We start from the raw sequence: 23405 nt of genomic DNA, 5'->3' as shown, positions 1-23405 counted from the left end.
TTGTAAGACAGGTCTACTGGCAACTAATGTCTTCAATATTTGTTTGTCTGAGAAAGTCTTTATTTCTCCTTCAGTTGTGAAGGATAATTCTGCAGGGCATAGAATTCTAGGTCGTTTGGGTTTTTTTGTTTGTTTTTTATTTTTCCCCTTGATACTCCTACATATCTCACACCACTGTCTTCTTGTTTGCATGGTTTCTAAAAAGCTGGATGTTAATTCGTCCCTTTGTTCCTCTGTAGGTAAGGTAATTTTTTTTTCCCTCTGGCTTTTTTCAGTACTTCTTTGCCTTTGTTTTTTTTTTGTAGTTTGAAAATGATATGTGTAGGTATAGTTTTAAGTATTTATTCTGCTTGGTGTTCTTTGAGCTTTCTGGATCTGTGGTTTGTGTTTGATAGTAATTTGAGGGGAACTTCTCGGTCATTATTGTCTTAAATATTTCTTCTGATCTTTTCTTTTTCTTCTCCTTTTGCTATTCCCATTACACATATTACATCTTTTGTAGTTGTCCCACAGTCCTTGGATATTCTGTTCTTCTTTTTTTTTTTTTTCAGACTTTGATCTCTTTGCTTTTGAGTTTTAGAGGTTCCTATTGAGATATCCTCAAGCTCAGAATTCTTTTCTCAGCTATGTCCAGTCTATTAATAAGCCCAGGAAAGGCATTCTTCATTTTTGTTACAGTATTTTTGATGTCTAGTATTTCTTTTTGGTTCTTTCTCAAGATTTCCATTTCTCTATTTACATAGCCCATTTGCTCTTGCATGCTGTCTACTTTATACATTAGAGCCCTTAGCAAAGTAATCAAAGTTATTTTAATTCCTGGTCTGGTAATTCTGATTTCCATGTCTGTTTCTGATGTTTTCTCCTTTCAAAACTGTGTTCTTTGCCTTTTAGTATGTCTTGTAATTTTTCTTGGAAGTTGGACATGATGTATTGGGTAAAAGAAACTGGTGTAAAGAGGGTTTTAGTGATGTGGTGGAAAAGTGGGGGAGGGATGGGAAGCATTCTATGGTGCTATGATTAGGTCTTTTAGTGGACCTGTGCCTCTGGATGATGTACTTCATAAGTGTTTCTCAGTTTTTTTCTCCCATTCCATGTAGGAGAGTATAGCTAGAGTGGGCTGAAATTGGGTATTTCCCTTCTTCTAGGTCAGTTAGACTCTGATAATACCCCAGTTGGTTAGGCTCTATTTTAGTAGTTTCTCCTGAGGGCAACCCTGAAGAAGAACAGAGTGCTCTGACTTATTTCAAAATGTTCCTTTTCCTTTTCCCTTGCTGGAAGCTCTTGGGGATTTTTCTCTGACATTTAATATGGGCAACTAGTTGAACTCACAGAGACAAAACTCACAAAAGTGTGGCAGCCTCCACATAACAGGGTTCCCATTGAATTTTAACTCTCAGACTTGTCCACACTGAGCCTCCAGCAATTCATCAATTACAGTTCAGACTTCCTACTTTGGCACTGGTTCCCATGGTAGGTTCTGCTTATGAGTCTCCACTCCAGTAAACTGTGACTCCCTGTATTTGCTGTCCATCACTCCAATCTTGGAGGCGGTGGTTTGCCTTATGTCCCCACCTCTCTACAGATCCAAGAAGACTTGTTGATTTTTCCATCTGTTCAGCTATTTACTTGTTGTAGGACAGAGAGGCAACTTCTAAGCTCTTTATATGCAGAGCCAGAAACCAGAAGGGCTCGTCACTTACTATTTTTTTCTTCTCTATTCTCTCTTCCTATATTTCCTTCTCTTCTTGCTACATCTGTATCTTATCCCTACTGTAGGCATCTGTGGATATTGCTTGATCCTCCCTATACTATCCCATGCTCAACTTGTTGCAGAACCCTGCATCAAAAAACACTGGGCACCCTATAATATAATATTGCAAACTTTACAGAAAATTCCTCTTAGGTAAAATAACAATAACATAGGTTTACATGGTGCACATAGTGCCTACTATGTGCTAGTTGCTTAACACAAATTAATTCATATAATTTTAAAATAATTCTTTGAGATAGGGCTGTTATTTTCTCTATCATTTGTAATACCTTGATTTTATTTTAAACATTAAAAATTTTTTTAAATTTATTTATTTTTTGAGAGACAGAGACAGAGCGTGAGTGGGGAAGGGCAGAGAGAGAGAGAGAGGGAGACATAGAATCTGAAGCAGGCTCCTGGCTCTGAGCTGTGAGCACAGAGCCCGACGTGGGGCTCAAACACATGAACTAGGAGATCATGACCTGAGCCAAAGTTGGACGCTTAACTGACTGGGCCACCCAGGTGCCCCAGCATGCTGGTTTTAATAATGGATTGAGTCACTTGGGAAATATTACCTTGGAGTGCCTGACTGACTCAGTCAGAAGAGCATGCAACTTTTGACCTCAGGGTCATGAGTTAGAGCCCCATGTTGGATGTAGAGATTATTTAAATAAATTAAGAAAAAAAAGAAATATCACCTCAAATTTTGGGGGGAAAAACATATGGGTACTCTTCTGTGTTGATTCAAGTGGTTATCCCAAGACTTTCCTGTCATATTAAAAAAATAATAAAATTTTATTGCATTTATCACACAAGTAATACATATTAATGGTTGGTAATCTATATTATCAGAAAGAAGGTAGGATAGCAGAAAGAAGAAAAGAAGGGAGGATGGGAGGATAGAAAAGAAGGAAAAGTAAAAGAAGAAAGAGGGAAGGAGGAGGAAAATACCTGAAATCCCATCAGGCATTGATAATCACCATTAACCTGGAGAATGCATCTTTTAATTCTTTTGTGTGTGTGTGTGTGTGTGTGTGTGTGTGTGTGTGTGTGTGGTATAGTGTGTATGTAATAAAAATAACATGTCATAGTTTTCCTAACATGTCTTTATTTTTATTTTTTACTACACAATATATGGCTTTATTGTGTTGATGGATATATCTTAGCTACTTAAATAACTGATGATTATTGGACATTAAGATTATTTTCAATTTTCCTTTATATCCTTTACATGATTATAATTAATTTCTTAGGATAAGGTCCAGAGAAGGAATAAATGAGTTAACAGGTAAGCAAAATGTTACAGATTTGGTATTATTGCCAAGTTATCATCTAAGAAAATCATACAACTTCAATTTCCACCATTAGAGTTGCAGACCACAAGCAAATACTGTTATTCCCTGTTATTTTAATTGCCATTTTCTTTATTACTAAGAAGAATTTTTTTAAAATTTTTATGGACTGTTTATTAATTATGTGATTTCAAGGTTAAAAACAGCTCTTCTTTTCTATGGCTTTAAACTAGCTAATGAGAAACTGAATTCCCAATTAAATAAGGCACAAAATATTGCCAGATTCTGCTAACTATAATATGCTGTCTGATTTTAAAGTCTCAACATGCATGGAGTCCGAGCCAGAGGTCATCCGATGCTTGAGATTGGCACTGACTGATGCTATCAAGGACATTGTACAGCAGATAGTATTTGTGATGAGGTCTGGGAGAAACTGTGGACCCAACCTAAACAAGCACAGTGTTCCTGAACGTTTGCGTGAGAGCATTCCAAAGGAATGGAATTATACTCCAAAAGAAACTAAGAGGAAAGAATCAAGCAAAGGTACCTTATTATTATTTTTTTTTGTAAGAACCCATCCTTGAAGAAGCAATTTTCTAAGATATGAAATCAAGTAAAATTCTAAAAATTATAAGATTTGTAAACTATGTTAGTCCTTTTCCCGCCATTTCTATGTATTTGGGACCTGTAATTTTTTTTTCTTTTTTTTTTACTATGAGCCTTATGACCAAGGAAACTAGAAAGGGAAATGACTCAAACGGTCATCTTCTTTATTTAACTATCAGCTCAGAATTTTCTGTGATATGTTGTGTTCATGTTAGTATTCACACATTAGTCGATGATTGTGACTAACTTACCTCAAATCTGTTGAGTAATCTAAAATTCATACTCTCAAGAATATTGCTCTGATGTTTAATGTTCTTTCCTTGAAGTTTTTCCCTCTGCCACCACTAATTATAACTTTCTTTTTTCTTGTTAACAGACCTACTTGTGTAGCCTTTAGGTCAAAAATAGCACTTCATTGAGTACCTATATAGTTTTTTGACAGAGTAATTTCCCCCAATACCTATGGTTCTGAATTCCGTGCATTGTTCCTATTAGGGGCAGTGCATCTATTAAGTGTATTTTAGAACATGAGTTACATTATTGATTTATTTTATTAATTAAGTGCTATCTTCTTAAATGGTTTCTTTGCACCTATGTGTTTCTGCATTACAAAACATGTAATGTTTTATTATGTATATTATATAGACATATGAATGAATCTTCTTAGGACTTTTAAAATAAAACTTTTTGAGGGCGCCTGCGTGGCTCAGTCAGTTGAGCGTCTGGCTTCAGCTCAGGTCATGTATCGCAATCTGTGAGTTTGAGCCCCCGTTCGGGCTCTGTGCTGACAGCTCAGAGCCTGGAGCCTGCTTCAGATTCTGGGTCTCCCTCTCTCTCTACCCCTCCCCCGCTCATGCTCTGTCTCTTTCTCTCTGTCAAAAATAAATAAACATTAAGAAAATTTTTTAATAAAACTTTTCCCTTTATATTAATCTATAAAAGAATATTTTTTCATTAACTTGAGGAAAGTTTCAATGGTAAAATACTCCAACTGAACCTACTAAGTCAATTGAAGAGACTAGCCTTCTTTCATTCTTCTCTATGGAGATCCTAACTAATGTGGCTCTTATCCAGCGACCTTATATTACAAACTCAAATCAATTATCTATCTGTGACCTTTCATAGTAATGCTTTAATTCTGTCCAAGCCCTATTAAACTGCCTTTGAATCTAGTAAAGCCATTTAATTGAAATTGGAAAATGTCAGCTTTTCCTTACTTCAGTTCTTCCTTGTCTGAGTGGTTGCCATTTCTCCTTCATTCTAGCTTTTGGATATTTCATAGATTTTGAGCAATTCAGGAGGCATAATCTGTAGTTAATATATCATGTTGTATGAGTAGCACTATTTTGTTGGTGGCTTTCAGGTCATTGTATTCATGAACAGTTTTGCCTTCTACAGGTGTTCTGGAACTCTTCCATAACATTTCAAAGAACCGCTGGTTCCAAGAAAAAATGCTTACTTGTAGATACCAGTTTTTGTGATTTTCCTTACTAAATAATATTCTCCATAAAACTATCACTAAGACTCCACCTTACACCTGTCAGAATGGTTAACATTAACAACTCAGGCAACAACAGATGTTGGCGAGGATGCGGAGAAAGAGGATCTCTTTTGCATTCTTGGTGGCAATGCAAGCTGGTGCAGCCACTCTGGAAAACAGTATGGAGGTTCCTCAAAAAACTAAAAATAGAACTACCCTACGACCCAGCAATTGCACTACTAGGCATTTATCCACGGGATACAGGTGTGCTGTCTCAAAGGGACACATGCACCCCCATGTTTATAGCAGCACTATCAACAATAGCCAAAGTATGGAAAGAGCCCAAATGTCCATTGATGGATGAATGGATAAGGAAGAGGTGGTATATATATACAATGGAGTATTATTCAACAATCAAAAAGAAGGAAATCTTGCCATTTGCAACTACGTGGATGGAACTGGAGGGTATTATGCTAAGTGAAATTAGTCAGTCAGAGAAAGACAAAAATCATATGAGTTCACTCATATGAGGACTTTAAGAGACAAAACAGATGAACATAAGGGAAGGGAAACAAAAATAATATACACAGGGAGGGGGACAAAACATGAGACTCATAAATACGGAGAACAAACTGAGGGTTACTGGAGGAGGTGTGGGAGGGGGGGTGGGCTAAATGGGTAAGGGGCACTAAGGAATCTACTCCTGAAATCATTGTTGCACTATATGCTAACTAATTTGGATGTAGATTTTAAAAAATAAAAAGTTAAATTAAAAAAAAAAACTATCACTACTACTACTAAGAGTAGAAGAGTAGAAGTAGAACATTCCAAATCACATAAATATATACAAGAAAATGGTGGAGGAAAGTAACTTTATAAACCATTTTGTGCATTCCAGGTGGATATGACAATAGGAAAATACCATGATTCTCCGTCTCTGCCCTCTTTTAGACTGATAGTGCTCAACCTTTATTATCCCTACAGTATACAAGACAGATTTTATTTACAGGCCAGACATTAAGTCACTTATTCATCCAATAAATATTTACTAAGTGAGCTACTACTACATATCAAGCATCTCAGTTGAGGCTAGAGATAAACTATAAAGAAAATACCTCCTCTTGGTGCTTGAAGACTAGTAAAATTGGTTCCAAATGGGTGCAAACACCTCAGGGAATGTACAAGACAATTCTTTGGTGTATAACAAGAAAGAAAGAAATGAAACTCTACTAAAATTTCATATGGAGATTGTAACTGTAACTGTCCCTTGGTCTGTGAGTGAGACAGTCATGTGCTGAGTTTGGTGTTGGTGGGGAGGTGATGGACAGTGCTAAAGCACTTCTTCAGCTTTCAGGGTGCAGTACTGAATTAAGTTTGTCCTTTATATTTCAGAATCTACTTTTAACAAAATTAATCCCCACAAAACACACAAGTGGCTTTGACATATTCCTATAAATCAACAGATCTACTGCAGTTTAACACTAATATTGATGCAAGGAAGAGCAAACAATAACAAAGTGAAAAAGTTCACGTTTATTTCTGTTCCTAACATGCACTCTTACTCAGCCATATTATAAGGCAAAATGATGATGATCTGATAAGATTTGGTCAAAAGAGGATTTACAAAAGGAAATAAATAGGAAAACCACTTGAAATATGACTTCCCATATATTATTGTTAAACAAGAATTCCTCTTAAGTAGGTATTGTGCCTTGAGATACTAGCTAAAGATGGTTGGAAATCATCATGGCCAGCAAAATGTTTCAAAACTCAGCATCCAAAACATGAAGACAAACCTCTGTAATTGTTTTTCAAGAACGTTTTAAGTCAAATGATATTTAATTCAGTACTTTACAGAAGGTGTCTAAATAATGATAAATGTTTAGAGTCTTTTTTTTTTTTTTTTGAGGATTCTAACTTATTAAAAGACAAATAGTTACTAGTGTAAGGGAACATTTGTCTTTCCTGAAACAGTGAAAATGACAGAACACAGAAAACACTGTAGTGACAAATTAAAATGCATTTCTTTATTTCTTTGTCAGCAAATACTGTTACATAGAAAATAGTGAAGATTTAAAGAAATAAACATTAAAATAAATTATACAATGTAGGAGATTTAAAGAGTTGAATCAAAGTTCAGATATTTCTGGTACAGCTCAGCTTAGGTATTTGTTATGTTTCAAAGTTCAAATACACAAAGAACTAGTTGTTTTGTTTCTTTGACAACAAATAAATGAAAGATATACCAGAAAAATTTTCATAGCAGTAAATTACTTTTTATTTATTTTATTTTAATTTATATTTTTAAGATTTTATTCTTAAGTAATCTCTATACACAACAGGGGGCTCAAATTTACAATGTCAAGATTAAGACTCACATTGAGCCAGCAAGGTGCCCCAGTAAGTTACTTTTTAAATAAAAAGAATGCTTGATGGGAAAACTGTTGGAGTAATTATTTTAACTGAATGGGTTCTGGAGAGGAAACAGAGGTAACATTGCTAGAAAAATGTATTCATGGCACCGTTCACATGCAGGTTGTGGAGAAAGAAACCAAACGCAGAAATACACAAAATCCTATAAAGAAGTTCTTAAGATAGTTTATTTTATAAAATCCAGAAATATTCATTTTAGAAAAACCAGTATCACCAATAAAAATATCCTATCTACATACTTAAGAACTTAGAAATAATTTTTTTTAATGTTTATTCTGAGAGAGAGAGTATGAGCAGGGGATGGTCAGAGAGAGAGGGAGAGGGAGGAGAGAGAGAAAAAAGAGAGAGGGAAGAGGAGAGAGAAAGAGAGATTGAGAGAGAGAATCACAACCAGGCTTTGCATTGCCAATGCAGAGCCCAATGCCGGGCTCGAACTCATGAACTGTGAGATCATGACCAAAAATCAAGAGTTGGCTACTTAACTGACTGAGCCACCTAGGTGTCCCTTAGAAATAATATTTTCTAACATAATTTATAATATTCCAAATAAAGGTTTCAATGATTCCTGAATATTTTTCTTAAAAATACAAAATTTATTTTTCATTTTGTTTGCTAGAACAACTGAATGACATCATGGATAATGAATATTTACAGACAAATTTCAACAACAGCCTTGGCCTATTTGGTGCTTCAGATTGAACAACAAGTGCCATGATTTCATAAGCACAGTTATCGATATACTTGTTCCCATGTGGATCTGTGTATGTTCATGTAGTAGCTTTTTCACCTATGACAGCTATTAAAACCAAGTTCTGACACAAACTGAATGTAAAACCTGCCCTTTCAATCATTGTATTCAAGCATTAAACCCAGATTTTAAAAATTAAAAAGCATATTAAATCACATTATCCTCACTCAGTAAATTATTATTGACATTTTATACCATTAATAAGTAAAATTTTTTAAATAACTTTAAGATGTTATTTTGTCTTTACTTCATTCATTGTAAATTTCCTTTCAGTGTTTTATAATCCACATAATATGTTATTACAGCCACTAGTACATGTCTAGGAAGAAAAAAATGATAAATATGTAAATATTCATATCACATTGCATTCATTCTAAGGCATATATTTTTTTTTCATACCTTATCAGCTCTGAAATTGGGATGGCCCTTCCAAAATGTAATATATATATGGCTTAGATAGAAGTCAAAACATTTAAATAAGGACAGAAAAATGAGTGTTTGGCATTCTTAAAAGATCCCTCCCTGGTGTGTTGTTAATATCACCACAGACTCAGAGTTTCTGTGATTAGTAGAACGAATTGATTAATCTGACATCAACCTAAAGGTTCTGATTGGAATTTGCTGTAAGCTTTAATGAAGTAGTGAGAATCTGAGTACTTGGAGTCCTCAAAATCTCTAAAGTATCAGTAGAAGTGCAGGTGTGAAGAGAATTGATAATATTTACCTGATATCTACTTAGATTGTCAAATGTTTCCTTGGTATCAGCAGTTAAATCCTCTTTTGAATAAACAGAACATAAGATATAATCTTTTAAGTCAAATACCTCAGAGTAGAATAGGGAGTGCATGGTACAAACACATAACGAACAACAAAACATTTAAAATATTTTAAGAACACAGAGAAGAATGGTCACAGAGGAGTTTCTTAATTTGCTTTACCTATATTTTAAGCTTCATCTAAGCATATTCATTTGATAAAAGGATAGCATTTTATCAAAGAACTATATTTTACAAGTACTAAACTAGGTGTTTTCACATTTAGTATTTTATTTAATACAATAGTCTTATGAGATCTTTCAAATATATGTTGGGCTCAATTTTACAAACTTACAAAGACTATTCCAGTGCATTTTTAACATGATTCTTAAGTTGTCCTGAGTTTCTGTGGAGTCACTAGACTAGACATATGTTTTCCAAAAGCTTCGTACTTTTTTAGAGCAGAATGACTTCTTTAAATGTCACAAGTATCTTGAAAATTATTTCACATTGTTTTATTCTTTTTGTTTAGTAAAAACAGAAAGGATGTTTCATGGAAGAACGCAAAGCTACCTTCTTTTGACTTGTCACTTGGTTCCAATTATCAAATTCAGTCATGTATTTAGTGGATTAAAAGATTGTGTCTGGCTTTGTAGGATAGCCAAGGACCGATGAGGTTCTTTTATGTGCTCTTGAGGAGATTTTTGTTTAGTTGTAAAGATAACTCATCAAGACAAAAAACATAAACAATAATAGATGATAATATAAAAGATGACAGAATGGCACATTATGGACCTAATTACCGAAGTGGTTATATAGATGCTATGTTCAAATAAATTTATAGGAGGAGAGGACTTTGAACCAAGAGTTGAAGAAGATGGACGACTCATGGAGAGAAAGGGCAAGCCATGTGAGAGTAATGAGATACTCAGAAGTTTAAAAGCCATGAGGATAAAATAAAGATAAGGTTTACAGAAACTGGCGGAGGCTGGACTGTGGAGTGTTTTGACAGCAACACTCTGAAGACTGATCAGTGGAAAACAGCTAAAACAATTGTGGCAGAGAAATTAGATAACAAATTTTACAGTATGTGAATCTGGCTTCACAACACAGGAGAGAGGCTGGGGATAGTCTGGAACAGAGAGATGAGTTAGGAGAATACTGCAGTAGTCCAACTACCATTTATAAGGAAGGGCTTTAATAGGTCGGTAGGCATGGTTACAGTGAGGTGAAGCTGTATGTCAGATGAAGGGTAGGAGGATTTATCAACGTGGTTACTATTTAAAAGATTTTAAAAGACAAAAGAAAAGAAGGGACAGAGGGAGGTGGGGAGGGAGAGTCAGCAAGGCCAAGCTAGTTCAGGAGGAAAACAGGGAGCTGAAGTAGTAGGACTGCTACCCTGGAGAAAGACCAAGACTAAAGATTCTAGAATCATCCAGAAGAGTGGCTCTCAACAAGGAAAGGTTTTGCCCCCATGGGGACATTTGGCAATGCTTGGAGACATTTTTAGTTCTCACAGCTGAGGAGAATGTTACTTGGCATCTAGTGGGCATAGGTCAGAGACGCTGCTATAATATCTTATAATTCATAGGACACTCATCACAACAAAAAACTATACAGCCCAAAGTCATTAGTGCCAAAGTTGAAACACCCTGATCTAGAGAGGGAGGATCAGTACATCCTTCAGAGCAAAGAAGGGAGAGTGTGTAGACTCATCAGTCAATAGGCAAAGACTTCTTAGCAAACAACTACATTTAAGAGGTATTAGTATAAATTAGAACTAGAATGGGCCATGAAGAAACAAAGAGAGTAATAAAGGTAACCATGAACCAGTTTGTTGACCCATTTATTCACCAAATATTTATTGAACAACTGATATATGAGGTACTAAGGGTTGAGGATACAGAAGTGCCTTCATGAAGCTTATATTCTAGTGGATAGTAACAGATAAAGAAGAATTAAGGAGATATTTATTAGACAATGGTTAAGTGCTATAATAAAGGCAACAAAATGGCGTCTAATGATACAGAGGAAGTGGGAGCTGGGATGGGAAGAGCATGAAGGGATGCTCTGGATGGGGTGGGGAGTGAAGTCTCTGAGGAGGTGACATTTGTGCTAAGAAGTAGAAGAGGCGCACCTGGGTGCGGCTCAGTCAGTTAAGTGTCGAACTTCAGCTCAGGTCATGATCTCATGGTTTGTGGGTTTGAGCTGTGCATGGGACTCTGCACTGACAGTGCGGAACCTGCTTCTCATCCTCTGTCTCCCTCTCTCTCTGCCCTTTGCCCTCTCGCTCTCTCTCTCTCTCAAAAATAAATAAGCAAACATTAAAAAAAATAAATAATAAAAAGAAGTAGAAGAAGAGGAGCCAGTCCTGACAAGACCTGGTATAATTCTGCTATGGATTTCAAGGGAAGAGGAGAAAGGTTTAAGAAAGTATCAAAGGCCACAAAGAGGTCCACCAGGAGTGCTTTTGTATTTGTTAATTAAGAGGACATCGGAGCCCTTTACCCCTGCAGTCTTAATAGACAAAAATATACCTAATAATTTAAAATTTTCGAATCTTCATTTCTGAGAGAGCAAAAAAATGAGTTTGAGACTTGAGGAATGTTAGGCAGCACTGGAGGGGATCCCAGTAGAGTTCTGTCGGAATATGTCAAGCACTTGCTCTTCTCAACAATTTTCTCCACAAAAATTAGACATCCCTACGCACCACTGAAAACAACACAGAGATGGAATGCAAATGCTAATATTAATCATACCTTTTCTTTCTTTTCTTCCCCAGGCTTCACGAGGCTTGCTGCTCAGGCAGTATCTATTGTAATCAGCGAGTTACCTACGGTGATTGCATGTTTGCCTCCCCCAATTAAATACTTCTTTTTTCTGTCTGAGAGAAAAATGTCAAAAAACTTTGTTGAATTGAAGAAAGCTAGCCTCCTTGTCTGGAACTTGATTGTAATTATATGTCAGATATTTGAGGATGGAAACACTGTGGAACTTTTAACAGGTGCCTCCCTTGACAGATGGAGTAAAGAGAAACTTGGTTTAATCTGCTTGTGTTTGGAAAGTATCATGGGAAAGCAGACAAGTGACCCTAATCAAATGACTCAAAAGGTCATACAGATCATTGAGCAGCAGAAACCCAACTGGATTGAGAGCCAGTTGGTGAAGGCAAGGAAACTGAGCACCAAATGGTAAAGCAATGTTTTTCTTTCACTGAATTTCATTAAATATGTTCACTATAACAAAATTACCAATGAACAACAACAAAATACCATTAAGATAGGCAACAATGGTTATTCTATTAACTTAATGGGAACTTTGATGAATACAGAAAAAGGTAAATATTCCAACAAAAACTGCATTATTTAGATGTGCCTTGTTTTATGAAAGTTTGAACCCCATTGATACCCTGGAACATTATACTTGTTTACTCACCATCTTAAGGTTTCTGATAAAAAGGGTGGGAGTTAAACCCAAGAGAATTTGGTTTCATTTCTTTTCAGTGCACAAATAGGTATCTAGTGGATAGCCTGGAGCGTTTTGTAAATGGATTGGGCATGGAGATTAAATTAAGAAGGAATTAATGGGTATAAAAGGCTTTTTATTGCTTTCTGTGTACCTGATTGTCAAAAAGGTACACATTTTTCATCTGGTAATGTAAGAATCCCAGAGGGCAGCTGGGGCATATCACACTCGAGCTATAAACACACCCAGCTGTTTCTGTATGAAAATGTCAGCCTTCTCATAGGTTTGTCACCAAGAGCTAAGTGATTTGTGGTATTGCTAAGATTTTTAAGGGTCCCTGATGAATTCAGATATGTACATAGAGTACTCCTGTCTTAAAATTCGTCTTCAGTATAGAACTGCATGATATTGATAAAGAAATTATGGTTCATATGGTCTACAGATCACTAAGCCAGCCCTTTTTTATACCACTCCACACACTGTCCCCCATTCTTTTAAAATATATTCATGATTCTAGCAGATACTATTTTGACTTTCTGCCTGAAACGACTAAAAGTTGTTACTTTCCTTACTACATAGTTCTTTGTAGTGACAAAGAACTCAGGCTTTGGAATCAGACAGACAACTACAAATCCCTTGTAAGTGGGCCATCTTGGGCAAATTATGGAATCTCTCAAAGCCTCATTTTCAGTGGTGAGACCAAGCTGATGGCATGATTTAGAAAATTTAAATAACATTGATAAAGTTCTTTACATCAAGCTTAGAACTAGCAAGCATTTCTTATTTATAAACCCTATTAAAACACATTGCACTCACTGGTATTATGGTAACAAATGCTCTTTACTGGTTTGTATTAGTCTGTAAAACTGTGTTAATCCAATTAATCTGTATTAATCCAAATGGAAAAATGTAGGTAATCGTGATTTTCCTGGTCTTGTAGTGACTTCTAGAAATGTACTTCTGGCATGTCCTGTGGGTAGGAATAACAATTGCAGTCAGGCAAGTGCTTAGTATCTCTGAAAACAACTTTCTTAATTTTTTTTTAATGTTTATTTATTTTTGAGAGAGAGCGGGAGACAGAGCGAGAGACAGAGCGTGAGCTGGGGAGGGACAGAGAGAGGGAGACACAGAATCTGAAGCAGGCTCCAGGCTCTGAGCTGTCAACACACAGCCCAATGCAGGGCTGGAACCCACGAACTCTGAGATCATGACCTGAGCCAAAGTCGGACATTTAACCCACTGAGCCACCCAGGTGCTCCTGAAAGCAACTTTCTTAATCTTTACATTTGCATTCAATCCCAATTTACAAGCTTTAATTCAATGACTAAAAGATTAAGGCCAGATGTCATTATCCATGGCAGTGGTTGTAAAGGAGAGAAAAAAAAGAATAATAGTGGATCTGATTATATAGTTAAATTTCTGATACTTTTGATTTAGGAGTCCCTCTGTCAATAAGGTCAGTTTAAAGTAATGTCTCAGTAATATACCTGAGGACGCATACAGGAATCCATAAATAATATTTTTTCATTAAAAGTTGGTTTAAAGTCTTTATAAACAGCACCACTGTATCTGATACCTCCTACATAGGGAGTTGTCCAGCTAATATTTGGCTGATTAGCTCTCTGTTGGAACATGCATCTGAAATGAAGAATTGCTGATTTTTAAAAATGTTTTAAAAAGGTCCTGAATGTACATTATGGAAGCATGTAATAAGCACAATGCTACATCTTTCTCAATTTCTGAAATGCAAATATATAAGAATTCAGATTAAAAGTTAGTTCTTTTATTTATTTGAAAAAGTTAAATTTGACCTACTAATTCACTTTAGGTCACCTCTACAGGATTCGGGCACTATAGGATGGTACTTCTTGACTTTGATTTCAGGTTGATTGTCTATTATACAAGTAAACTTCCCCGTCTACACATCTCACAAATTGATGATTGATGATCATTTTGTTTATAGATCTCTACCATTAGGAAAATGTATTTTAAACCACGATGTCTGTATATAGATAGAGGGTTTCCTTGGCTTTATCATAACTGTTTTAAGTTTGAGAATGTAACCATTTAAACTTAATTCTTCTGTTAAAATAAATGAAATGTTAATTCCCCAGGAAGATCATCTTGGAACTACGCAACGTCACTTAGCTAGATCTCTTTCACATGGATTCAGACTTAATTTTGATTTTATGGAAATTGTGAAAATATCTGCAGTGGAAAGGTGGCAGCTGGAAGCATTGCTTGTCTTGCACACTGCCCGAAAGCATTACTATTCATTAAAATAACCTTCACTTTGTAGTAACACTCAAGCTGTAAACAGTCAACTTAGATTCTGGAGAACACACAGCCCCAAAAGTAAAGAAATGTCTGTCTTTGCAAAGTAATTTGTCGAGTTGAAGATTATTGTTTTTCATCATGGTGACCCTGACTTGGCTGGCTGGGTGCATATACAGATTAAGATTAATGCAGTTATTCCTTGGCTAAGGTCTGCCTCTTTCAGGGCACATTCTCCCTAATGACATGATTGATAGGCAGTCCCAAATCCAGAGAGGAACTCATTAATCATAGCATTGACTGAATCCAATCATTTGCTTCACCTGCACAGTGATGGACAGGAAAGGATACAATTCAGGGGCTGACACTGAGACACTCCTTTGTCAGAGGGCCTCAACTTTTTCAATGTCAGCCTCAACAAAACCTGACACGAAATTTTGCTTGCAACCTGTGTGCAGCTTCAAAAAAGATATTTACAAACTCCTTTTACTGCAACAAGGTCTTTTTGTCTGTTTATTAAAAATTTACTGCAGCTAATGAATATCTCTAAGAGTAGAATTTGCTTTACTTTTAGCAAGCCTTATACAATTGTAAAGTTCTTTTTTTTTTTCTAAGAAAGATGTTTGGAAGCTACATGTGGAAGCAATATAAAAGTTAATGTCCAGCAGCTGGGTATCATTTGGTTCAGTCTTCAGGTCAGCGGCACTGACTCTTAGCAGAACTAATTTTATAATCATGGCAAAATCTCAGTAATGAACTGCAGTATATAGTTGATTACACCACAGTAAATTTCATTTAGTCTGAGAAACAGTGGAAAACCATGAATTTTCTTAAGAATGCTTAGATTGCAAAGCCTAACATGATCATACCTAATATCAAGTGTAATAAGAAAAGTAGTATGGAATATATATGATGCATGTTGTATAGAGTTCTTTTGCACTGGTATAGTTTGAGAATTTTTTTTTTTACTTATGTCATTCATCATTACTATGTAAATAATGTTTAAAATCAATAACAAGAGTATGTGTTTTTAGAAATGTTTCACAAATAAAACTTGCATATTCCCAGCGTGGTGACATTAGACCCTTTTCCTGAAAGAATAATCAGGGCAGTGACTTTTGCTAGGTGTCCTTACCAAGAAGAAACAGGAGAGGGGCCTTATATTTTTAAAAGGCAACAAGTGTCAAAAGGCTAATGTAAAATACCCAGTGGTAAGCACACTGCCAGGAAGCACCCAGCCTATATTTAGCATAATAGGCTCCCCTTTTGACACTTTAATTAGTCTTTAATGTGTTCTACGACAGGTGTAAAGAGGAATCTACAAAAGACAGAATACCAAAGCTATTTCTGGCATCAAAGATACTTTTTATCCTCAAAGAGAAAATACAAATTATTTCTTACATGTTCTTAAAAAGAAATGTTTTGTTTTCATCCCATGATTATAGCAATTTCAACAATTGCAGTAATGGGAAAATGTTTTATAGATAGGAGTATAAATGCAATAAAGAAGTGTTTTAAAAGAAACCGTTCAATTTTTAAAAATGCTTTCAGGTGCTCAGTCCTGAGGCACTATTTCTATGAGCAGGGGCGGTTTGGGAAGGCTTACCTATTTGAGCAGTCTTTATGGTGCTTTGAATATGAGATTTACATCGACTCTCCACACTCAATCTCTTTGATTATTTTCCATCTTTACAATTCTTCACCACTGATACTTATAGGCTTTCTTTGTGTTTAGTGCATTTATGACAATGGAGAAAAGCACAGCCTTAGAAGAAGGAGATAGTGCTCTTGAACTGACTGAGCAGAAAATAAACATGATGGTCCTGGATATCTGCCACAAACCAGGTGGCAGCGAGTACCTGCGGCAAATTTATCACATCATGCGGCTCAATGAGGTAGGGAAACGGCCTTTTTACCGAGCAATTAGGTGTGTACTGGCCTGAGGCAGCGTCTGCTGGCAGCTAAGGGTTAGTCAAGGAGGTGATAATACTTCTTAAAGTCAATACCAAACTCAATATTGCATTATTAATAGAATCTATTCAGCCCCGGCTGTTCTGCATTTGTACAGCAGAAGCTTCACCGAAACAATGTAGGTTTTATTTATATGGTTTAAACAATAACACGGCTCATAAACTCAGTGCAGTTCTGAATTGTATAGACTAGACGTGTAGTTTGGGAATTGTGTGTTTGTGACTGTTAAGCTGATGTTAAAATCTGCTGTTGGCGAATGATGAATTTTCCTCAGAGAGATGTACTTCTTCTCCTATAGACGTCATACTTGGTGAAGTTGGAGATTTCTCACATAATGAGAAAATTTCGGAAGAATATTGAGCCATACTCGGGAGCAACTAGATTAACCCAAGAAAATGCATTAATGTATGGACACTGGTTAGAGCCAATGTCATGCTTGTCTATGTCTCTGCTGGGTTAAGCCTCTGACCTTGCATGTTTGTGGCTGTTTGAACAAAAATGTAAAGAGCAGGTATCTCAGTTATTGCCTTGAAACAATACAAGTTTGCCAACTTGATCAGGTTTTTAATCTGAGCATTTGTATGTGAATTAGAATGTGACATCTAATGTGCATTAGAATTATGTTTATATTTGCCAACGCATGCATGTATTTTTGGAAATACTAAAAATTCTATAATATGAATAATGTGAAGCTATAGTGTTTTATCTCAATGAGGTAGGCCTTAAAAACCATAAATTTCCAAGGAGTGAATTAAATTCTACCACAGCATTTTACAACCCAGTTATATAAATGTTCTTCCTGCTACCATCTATCTGAAAGTTACTTCAAGTAAATTTTGTTTCCTGGCTTTCCTAGAGCTAATCAACCAGTCAACCTATAAACAGGTGATATAATAGTGCATTCAATGATCGCCTGAGAAGGAGGGGAAGGATTTGTTGCTATGAGGAATGGTCCAGTCCTTGAGGCACCTAAGCTCTGTATATAATTGTTAGCTACCTACTACCTATTCACATTTGCTAATGATCCCTCGTAATTTGTTAAGGGTTTCTATGTGGGGAACTCAGGTGCTCCTGGCCTTGGCTAATGGAAAGACCACCACTGCGAAGTCATGGTCTTCACTGGCATGCCCACGTGGCCACCCAGATTGGCTTAAGTAACCATGGTGATTACTGAGGAACAGCTGTTGAAGTAGGATTACCATGGGATTTTTAGGAAAGTGGCGTTGCAAGAGTTCTGAGAACAGTCGTGGCTGGTATAGATTGCCAAACTGATAGACGAGTCCACTTTTTAAAAGCCTTTGGCATGAAAAAGATCAGTAATCACCAATAAGAGAAATTAAGTTGGATATTTACTGGCTCTCAGCCACCTGTCATATTCAGGAAATCAATCAAAAGGCTGTTTTTCCCTCCTAGAGCTTATGGACGTTTGAGGCAGGGGCTCTGACCAGGTCTATTGTGAGACCTGTTGTATATAAGGCTCTTCACTGGGGCACTGCCTCATTTTGATCAATTAAGTTCAGAGTTAGGATTTTTCTTTCATTACAAGTGAAGAAACTTACTGTTAGGGCAGCGTTTATCAAGTACGTGGATGTCAAGCCACGTACTTGTTGATTGACTGTGCCGAATGCGAAATATCGCGGCAAGGTAAGAGGCCTGCTGTGAGGTGAGGCTAGAGCCAGAAAAAGTAGTGAGCCCTTTGTCTTAACTACTAAAACAAAACAGGCAAAAAATTCAATAACAACACAAGGCTGACTAGGCACCTAGTGTTACTACTTCGAGCTGCTTTTATACTGAGGCATTGCTATGCTGTAGGTAAAATTTGCACTGTGAAACGTGTTCATTTGCTGAGCGTTATGAGTCTTTAGCATTTTCAGGTGTACTGTTTAATATGCTTCCAAATGGCAGCATAAATACAGATGCATTGACAGGTACAGGCATGGGTAAGGGGAAGAATGAGTGTGCCATCAAGTAACAACAAAGTTGTCAGACGAAATGAGTTTAAGAATGTTTGTCTTTGAGATAAAGGTCAGATGTCTTAGTTAAAAGTTCAGTGGGTAGTTGAAGAACCTGGCCATGAGCAAAGATGAGGAAGGCCGTGACTATAGTTTTTGGTGGCCTCAGTGAGTTTGGTAGTTGAGGTCGTGGGCTGGTGGAGCTCTTCCAGTAGAGAAAAATGCAGAAACGGTGGGTAGAGAAATAAGCTTTAATGTAACTGCACCGGTAGAGTGTTCAAAAGGATGTTAAAAGAAGAATATATTTTTTTTTCCAAAGAAGTACATCAGATTTAGCAGTGAATCCGGTTAAAGCGACACCGCAGAAAATCAGTTTTTTTTAGAAGGGGTAGCGACCATGGTCAAGATAGCAGAGAGGCCAGAGAAATTAACAAGGGAGAAAACACCATTGTGTTGACAACTTGCAACACAGCACTTTATCTTTTTTAAATTGTGGAACAAAAAAAGCCGAAATGCAGCAATGTAAGGGGAAATCAGTTGAGACAGATTGCCATTAGCCAAAACAAAGCAGTTGTTCTCGTTAGAATCTTTTATTCCTTTTTAAAATTTTACATTCCGAAATCATAATGCAGAGAAATTTTATTTCTGTGTAAAAATCTAAATCTAGGCATAAAATTCTTTTTTGGTGGCTTTATTATTATCTAATGATACTTAGTAGGAGTCTGTGTGTGTGTGTGTGTGTGTGTGTGTGTGTGTTATGGAATTAATCTAAGGAGATGTGGTCCACAATGAGCAAGTTTAAGAAATGATTATCATTGTTAAGTGGTGATTTTTATGGTTTCAGGAACTCAAATTTACCTTCCAGGATGAGTGCAGTGGGCATTCTCTATTCCCGAAGTTACAGAGCCACAGGAAAAAGCACAGTGAACTGAAACCAAATATGGGGATTCTCACTCACACTCTACCACTCACCCCTGTGTAACCTCAGGCTCAGCCCATGACCTTTCAGAATCAACCACTGAATGTGGGGTGGGCTAGAGTTATTTAAACTTTCATATGCCTACCAATCTCCTGGGAAACCCTGTTAGTGATCAGATTCTATTTGGTGTGGGGTCTGAGATTCGGGTTTTCTAAGTTCCCAAGAAAGGCTGACTTGAATGGTCTAGGCCCTAGACTGTGGGTACCAAGGGTTTTCCAGATGACCTCTGACATCCTTTTCAGCTCTAATGTTGTGAACCTAGGCCTACTCTTGAAGAAAAACTGAAAATCAGAAAAATGTTTATATTCCTTATGTATTAAATGCTTATTAACATTAAGTCATTACTATTTGATAGTTTATAGGAAACTGTAAGTCATTTTAATTGTTGTCTTCTAGAAGAAGTCTAATAAAATAGATTAGGATCATTCACCTTATTTATTTATGGATGGAGAATGAAATATAATGCAGTAGATTGACTTTTTTGCCCAGGCTGCCACTGGCAGTTGGGGTGTTAGAATTACGTATGTTGAGCTTCTTTTGAACCTTGATATTTTCCAGTCAAGAGCATGGAAATAGAATTTAGGAGTTTGAATTATAATTAATTCTACATAGAGTAAGATTGCTTGCAGTGAAATATCAGAGTACTTAGCACTCTGCTGAGCATGAAGTAGATAACAACTTCACTTAATGAATGAATGAGCAATCTTGTCCTGTGAGTAATCATGCATCTGAGTTAAGTTTTGGTAACCAGACATGTTAACACATGAACCAATGACAAGACAATGCCTATTAAAAACATCCTGATATATCAAGCATACATTCATTATGTGAGAATTGGTAAAATGGTTTTCTAATCCATCCTATATATTAGGTGAACCTGTTTTTGATGGGTTTATTGCAACGCTGATTGGTATTCTGCTATGTTTCTTCCGAAAATGTATTCTGTCCTGAGGCAAGTAATACACTGTAATCTAGCAAATGTGCTGAAAGGGTAGATTTGGATATTGATCAGTGTATTTTTAAAGAGAATATATGCTTCCCACCATCACGACTTGTAATTTTTTTTTCCCCCTTGAAGGAATATTTAAAAGAACAGCTGTTTTCTATGAATGGTTCAGAGGAAAAGCCATTACCCATCAGACCTTTAAAGACGACCTTGAGGAGTGTGGAAGATCAGCCTTCTGCCTTTAACCCTTTCCATGTGTACAAGGCATTTAGTGAAAACATGCTAGATCAGGTATGTGGAAAATAGTAAGTTTACCTTAAACATGAGATTTTTTTTTTTTACATAAATAAAAAAGGTGCTTTGTGTCTGAATACTTATAAGCTTTTTTCTTTTTTTTGGCTAGCAAGCAAAAGGCCTTGTTCTTACCTATGTAGTCTACATGAATTGACTTTGAAATAGTTATTTTACCTTCTTTCTATTTGTCAAACTGATTCATATGTTTGGTCTGTATAATTTAACTTTTGACCGGGTCAGCTCGCCATGGGCAGTGGGAACATCTGTTAGGCTGTGTCTACAGAAGGCCTGAAAAACCAGGCATTTTGTAACAGTCTTCTCCCTCTCTTGTGCCCACCCCCATCCCTGATCCACACACTCAAAGAACACTTAGCAATTGTTATGAATTTATCTAATTTATCAGGAAAATAATAACAGCTTATAATTAATTATAAATAAAGCCTTGAGCTCCTGTTTTAAGTGGAATGAGATAAGTTTCCCTTCTTATAACCCTAAACATATTCCTGATCTTTAAGTCAGGATACTTGGAATAAAGTCAATGTGATAAATACCACACATTTTTAACATCAGATTATGCCACTGTTGAAGCTACCTGCTTCAGTCATTACGTGAAATAGATCAAATTTATGCCAAAGTATTTGAAGTCTAAAGTTGCCTTTGCTTTGTTCTTTTGCTGAATAAAAAAGGAAAAAGCTTTTTGACAGACTATTTGAACTAACAGGGCAGAAGAGAAGGATTGCTTGACCTAGAGCTCTGATGAAAATAAGAATTAAAACAATGGCCTAATTCGGGATGCAGATAATATTTTTGCCATGCCTGTTACGACCCTAGTCTACATTCATCAATACTGTAGTAGAATAAGACCTTCAAATGCTGACAACCCGGGGCAGAATTCTCCTGCTCTATGACAGGATTGTGGTGCTCCATTAATCAGCAAGTGACAGGGCATAGTTCTTGTAGGATTTTAAACATCGGCCTGGACTCTTATTAGCACAACTATTTCATTTTAAGGAATGCAAGCATCTGTAATACTTGGAAACCAAATATATTGTATAAGTTTGAGTTTATTGGCTGCTTCTCTATGTTGTACATTAGACGGCTCCAAACCATAAATAATCATTGTAGCTGTTGAATTATCCTCACTTCATTTAAATAAATGGCATGTTTTATTCTGCTCTGAATTATGAGATTATCTTTCACAGTAATTTTTCTCTTTACTTTGTTGTGAAATTACCTATTAAATGAGAAAAAAGAATGCTTTTTACATTCACAGCTCGTTCTCATTTCCACTTTAAAGCATTTTCTTAACCAAAATAACGTTGATATCATACTCTAATGAAGTTGTGTCTTGTAATTTGAGTCCTAGCACTTCTAAGTTTGTTTTTTACATCAGAGCTCTGGATGCTAAAGTAATAAAAACCATGAATGGATATATGAAAAAGTTGCCAATTATTTCACTTTTCAAAGAGTCACCCTCTCAGAGAAACTTGTTGGGCAAATGCCATTAGCACTTGGAAGAATAACGACTCAAGAAATTGATTTATATTTTTATAAATAATGACTACATCCCCAAATGGATTTATAAATTAATTGCTGTCTTATTGGAATAAAAACCTTCTTCTGTGGACATGATTGATGCTATCTGTCTAAGTCCTTGTTCTGGACCCCCCTCCTTCTTAGTTAGTCTATCACAGCTGGAGCTTTAATTTACTGATCATATTAACTCTGATTAATAACTAACAATAGCGTCTTCCCATTTATCAACAGTCAGCCATCACAAAATGGAGCTGGAATTGGTCAAACTTGCTGCCAAATTATCTGAGACTGGATAAGATGACCTTCAGTGTACTGCTCAAAAACAGGTAATGAGATTTGTGATTTGGGGGATCTGGTTGGGGGATATATATACATATATCCTTTATATATTATATGCATATATGTGTGTGTGTGTGTGTGTGTGTGTGTGTGTATATATATATATATATATATATAGAGAGAGAGAGAGAGAGAGAGAGAGAGATGGAAGTAGATCAAGTATACTTTCTAAATGCTGTTTTTCCATAGTAAGCATTTACAAAAGGCAGTACAAAATTTTTTCTGAGATGAAATTAGTTGGTTTTAGTCTGAATTTCAAATATTTTTGAATTTGTAAATACAATAGCACAACATTGTACACACCAAAAGTTACCAATTTGAATGTCATTAGAATACTATATATTTGTTTACAATAATTTAATGAATGCGTACAAAATGCCAAGCCAAATCAACCAGTCTCATCAGGGGAAACATGTAAGTAAAACTGTCATGATGGAATTTTTTGCTTTGAAGCCAGTTATTTTGGCACTTTCTTGCTAAAGCTTCAGTTGCATATTATTTTACACACACATAAACACACACACACGCACACCCCAGGACAATCCAATAAAATGATAACATGATTTCAGCCTGGGAACCTACACA

The 23405-nt window shown here is 36.2% G+C and overlaps 1 protein-coding gene across 2 annotated transcripts in view; it reads left to right on the top strand.

Annotated features, from left to right (window-relative positions):
• The window catches only part of KIAA0825 (KIAA0825 ortholog), a 385582-nt gene that overhangs the window by 168601 nt on the left and 193576 nt on the right, over positions 1–23405 (top strand). For both annotated transcript variants that reach the window (XM_047877364.1, XM_047877370.1), the window contains exons 16-20: positions 3361–3585; positions 11847–12255; positions 16539–16698; positions 20784–20942; positions 22713–22807. In XM_047877364.1, the coding sequence (XP_047733320.1) occupies positions 3361–3585; positions 11847–12255; positions 16539–16698; positions 20784–20942; positions 22713–22807 (1048 nt within the window). The remainder of the gene's footprint in view (positions 1–3360; positions 3586–11846; positions 12256–16538; positions 16699–20783; positions 20943–22712; positions 22808–23405) is intronic.

This window comes from Prionailurus viverrinus, chromosome A1, assembly GCF_022837055.1.
Source record: "Prionailurus viverrinus isolate Anna chromosome A1, UM_Priviv_1.0, whole genome shotgun sequence".
Classification (NCBI taxonomy): Eukaryota; Metazoa; Chordata; class Mammalia; order Carnivora; family Felidae; genus Prionailurus; species Prionailurus viverrinus.
This window is presented reverse-complemented; position numbering and strand designations above follow the sequence as displayed.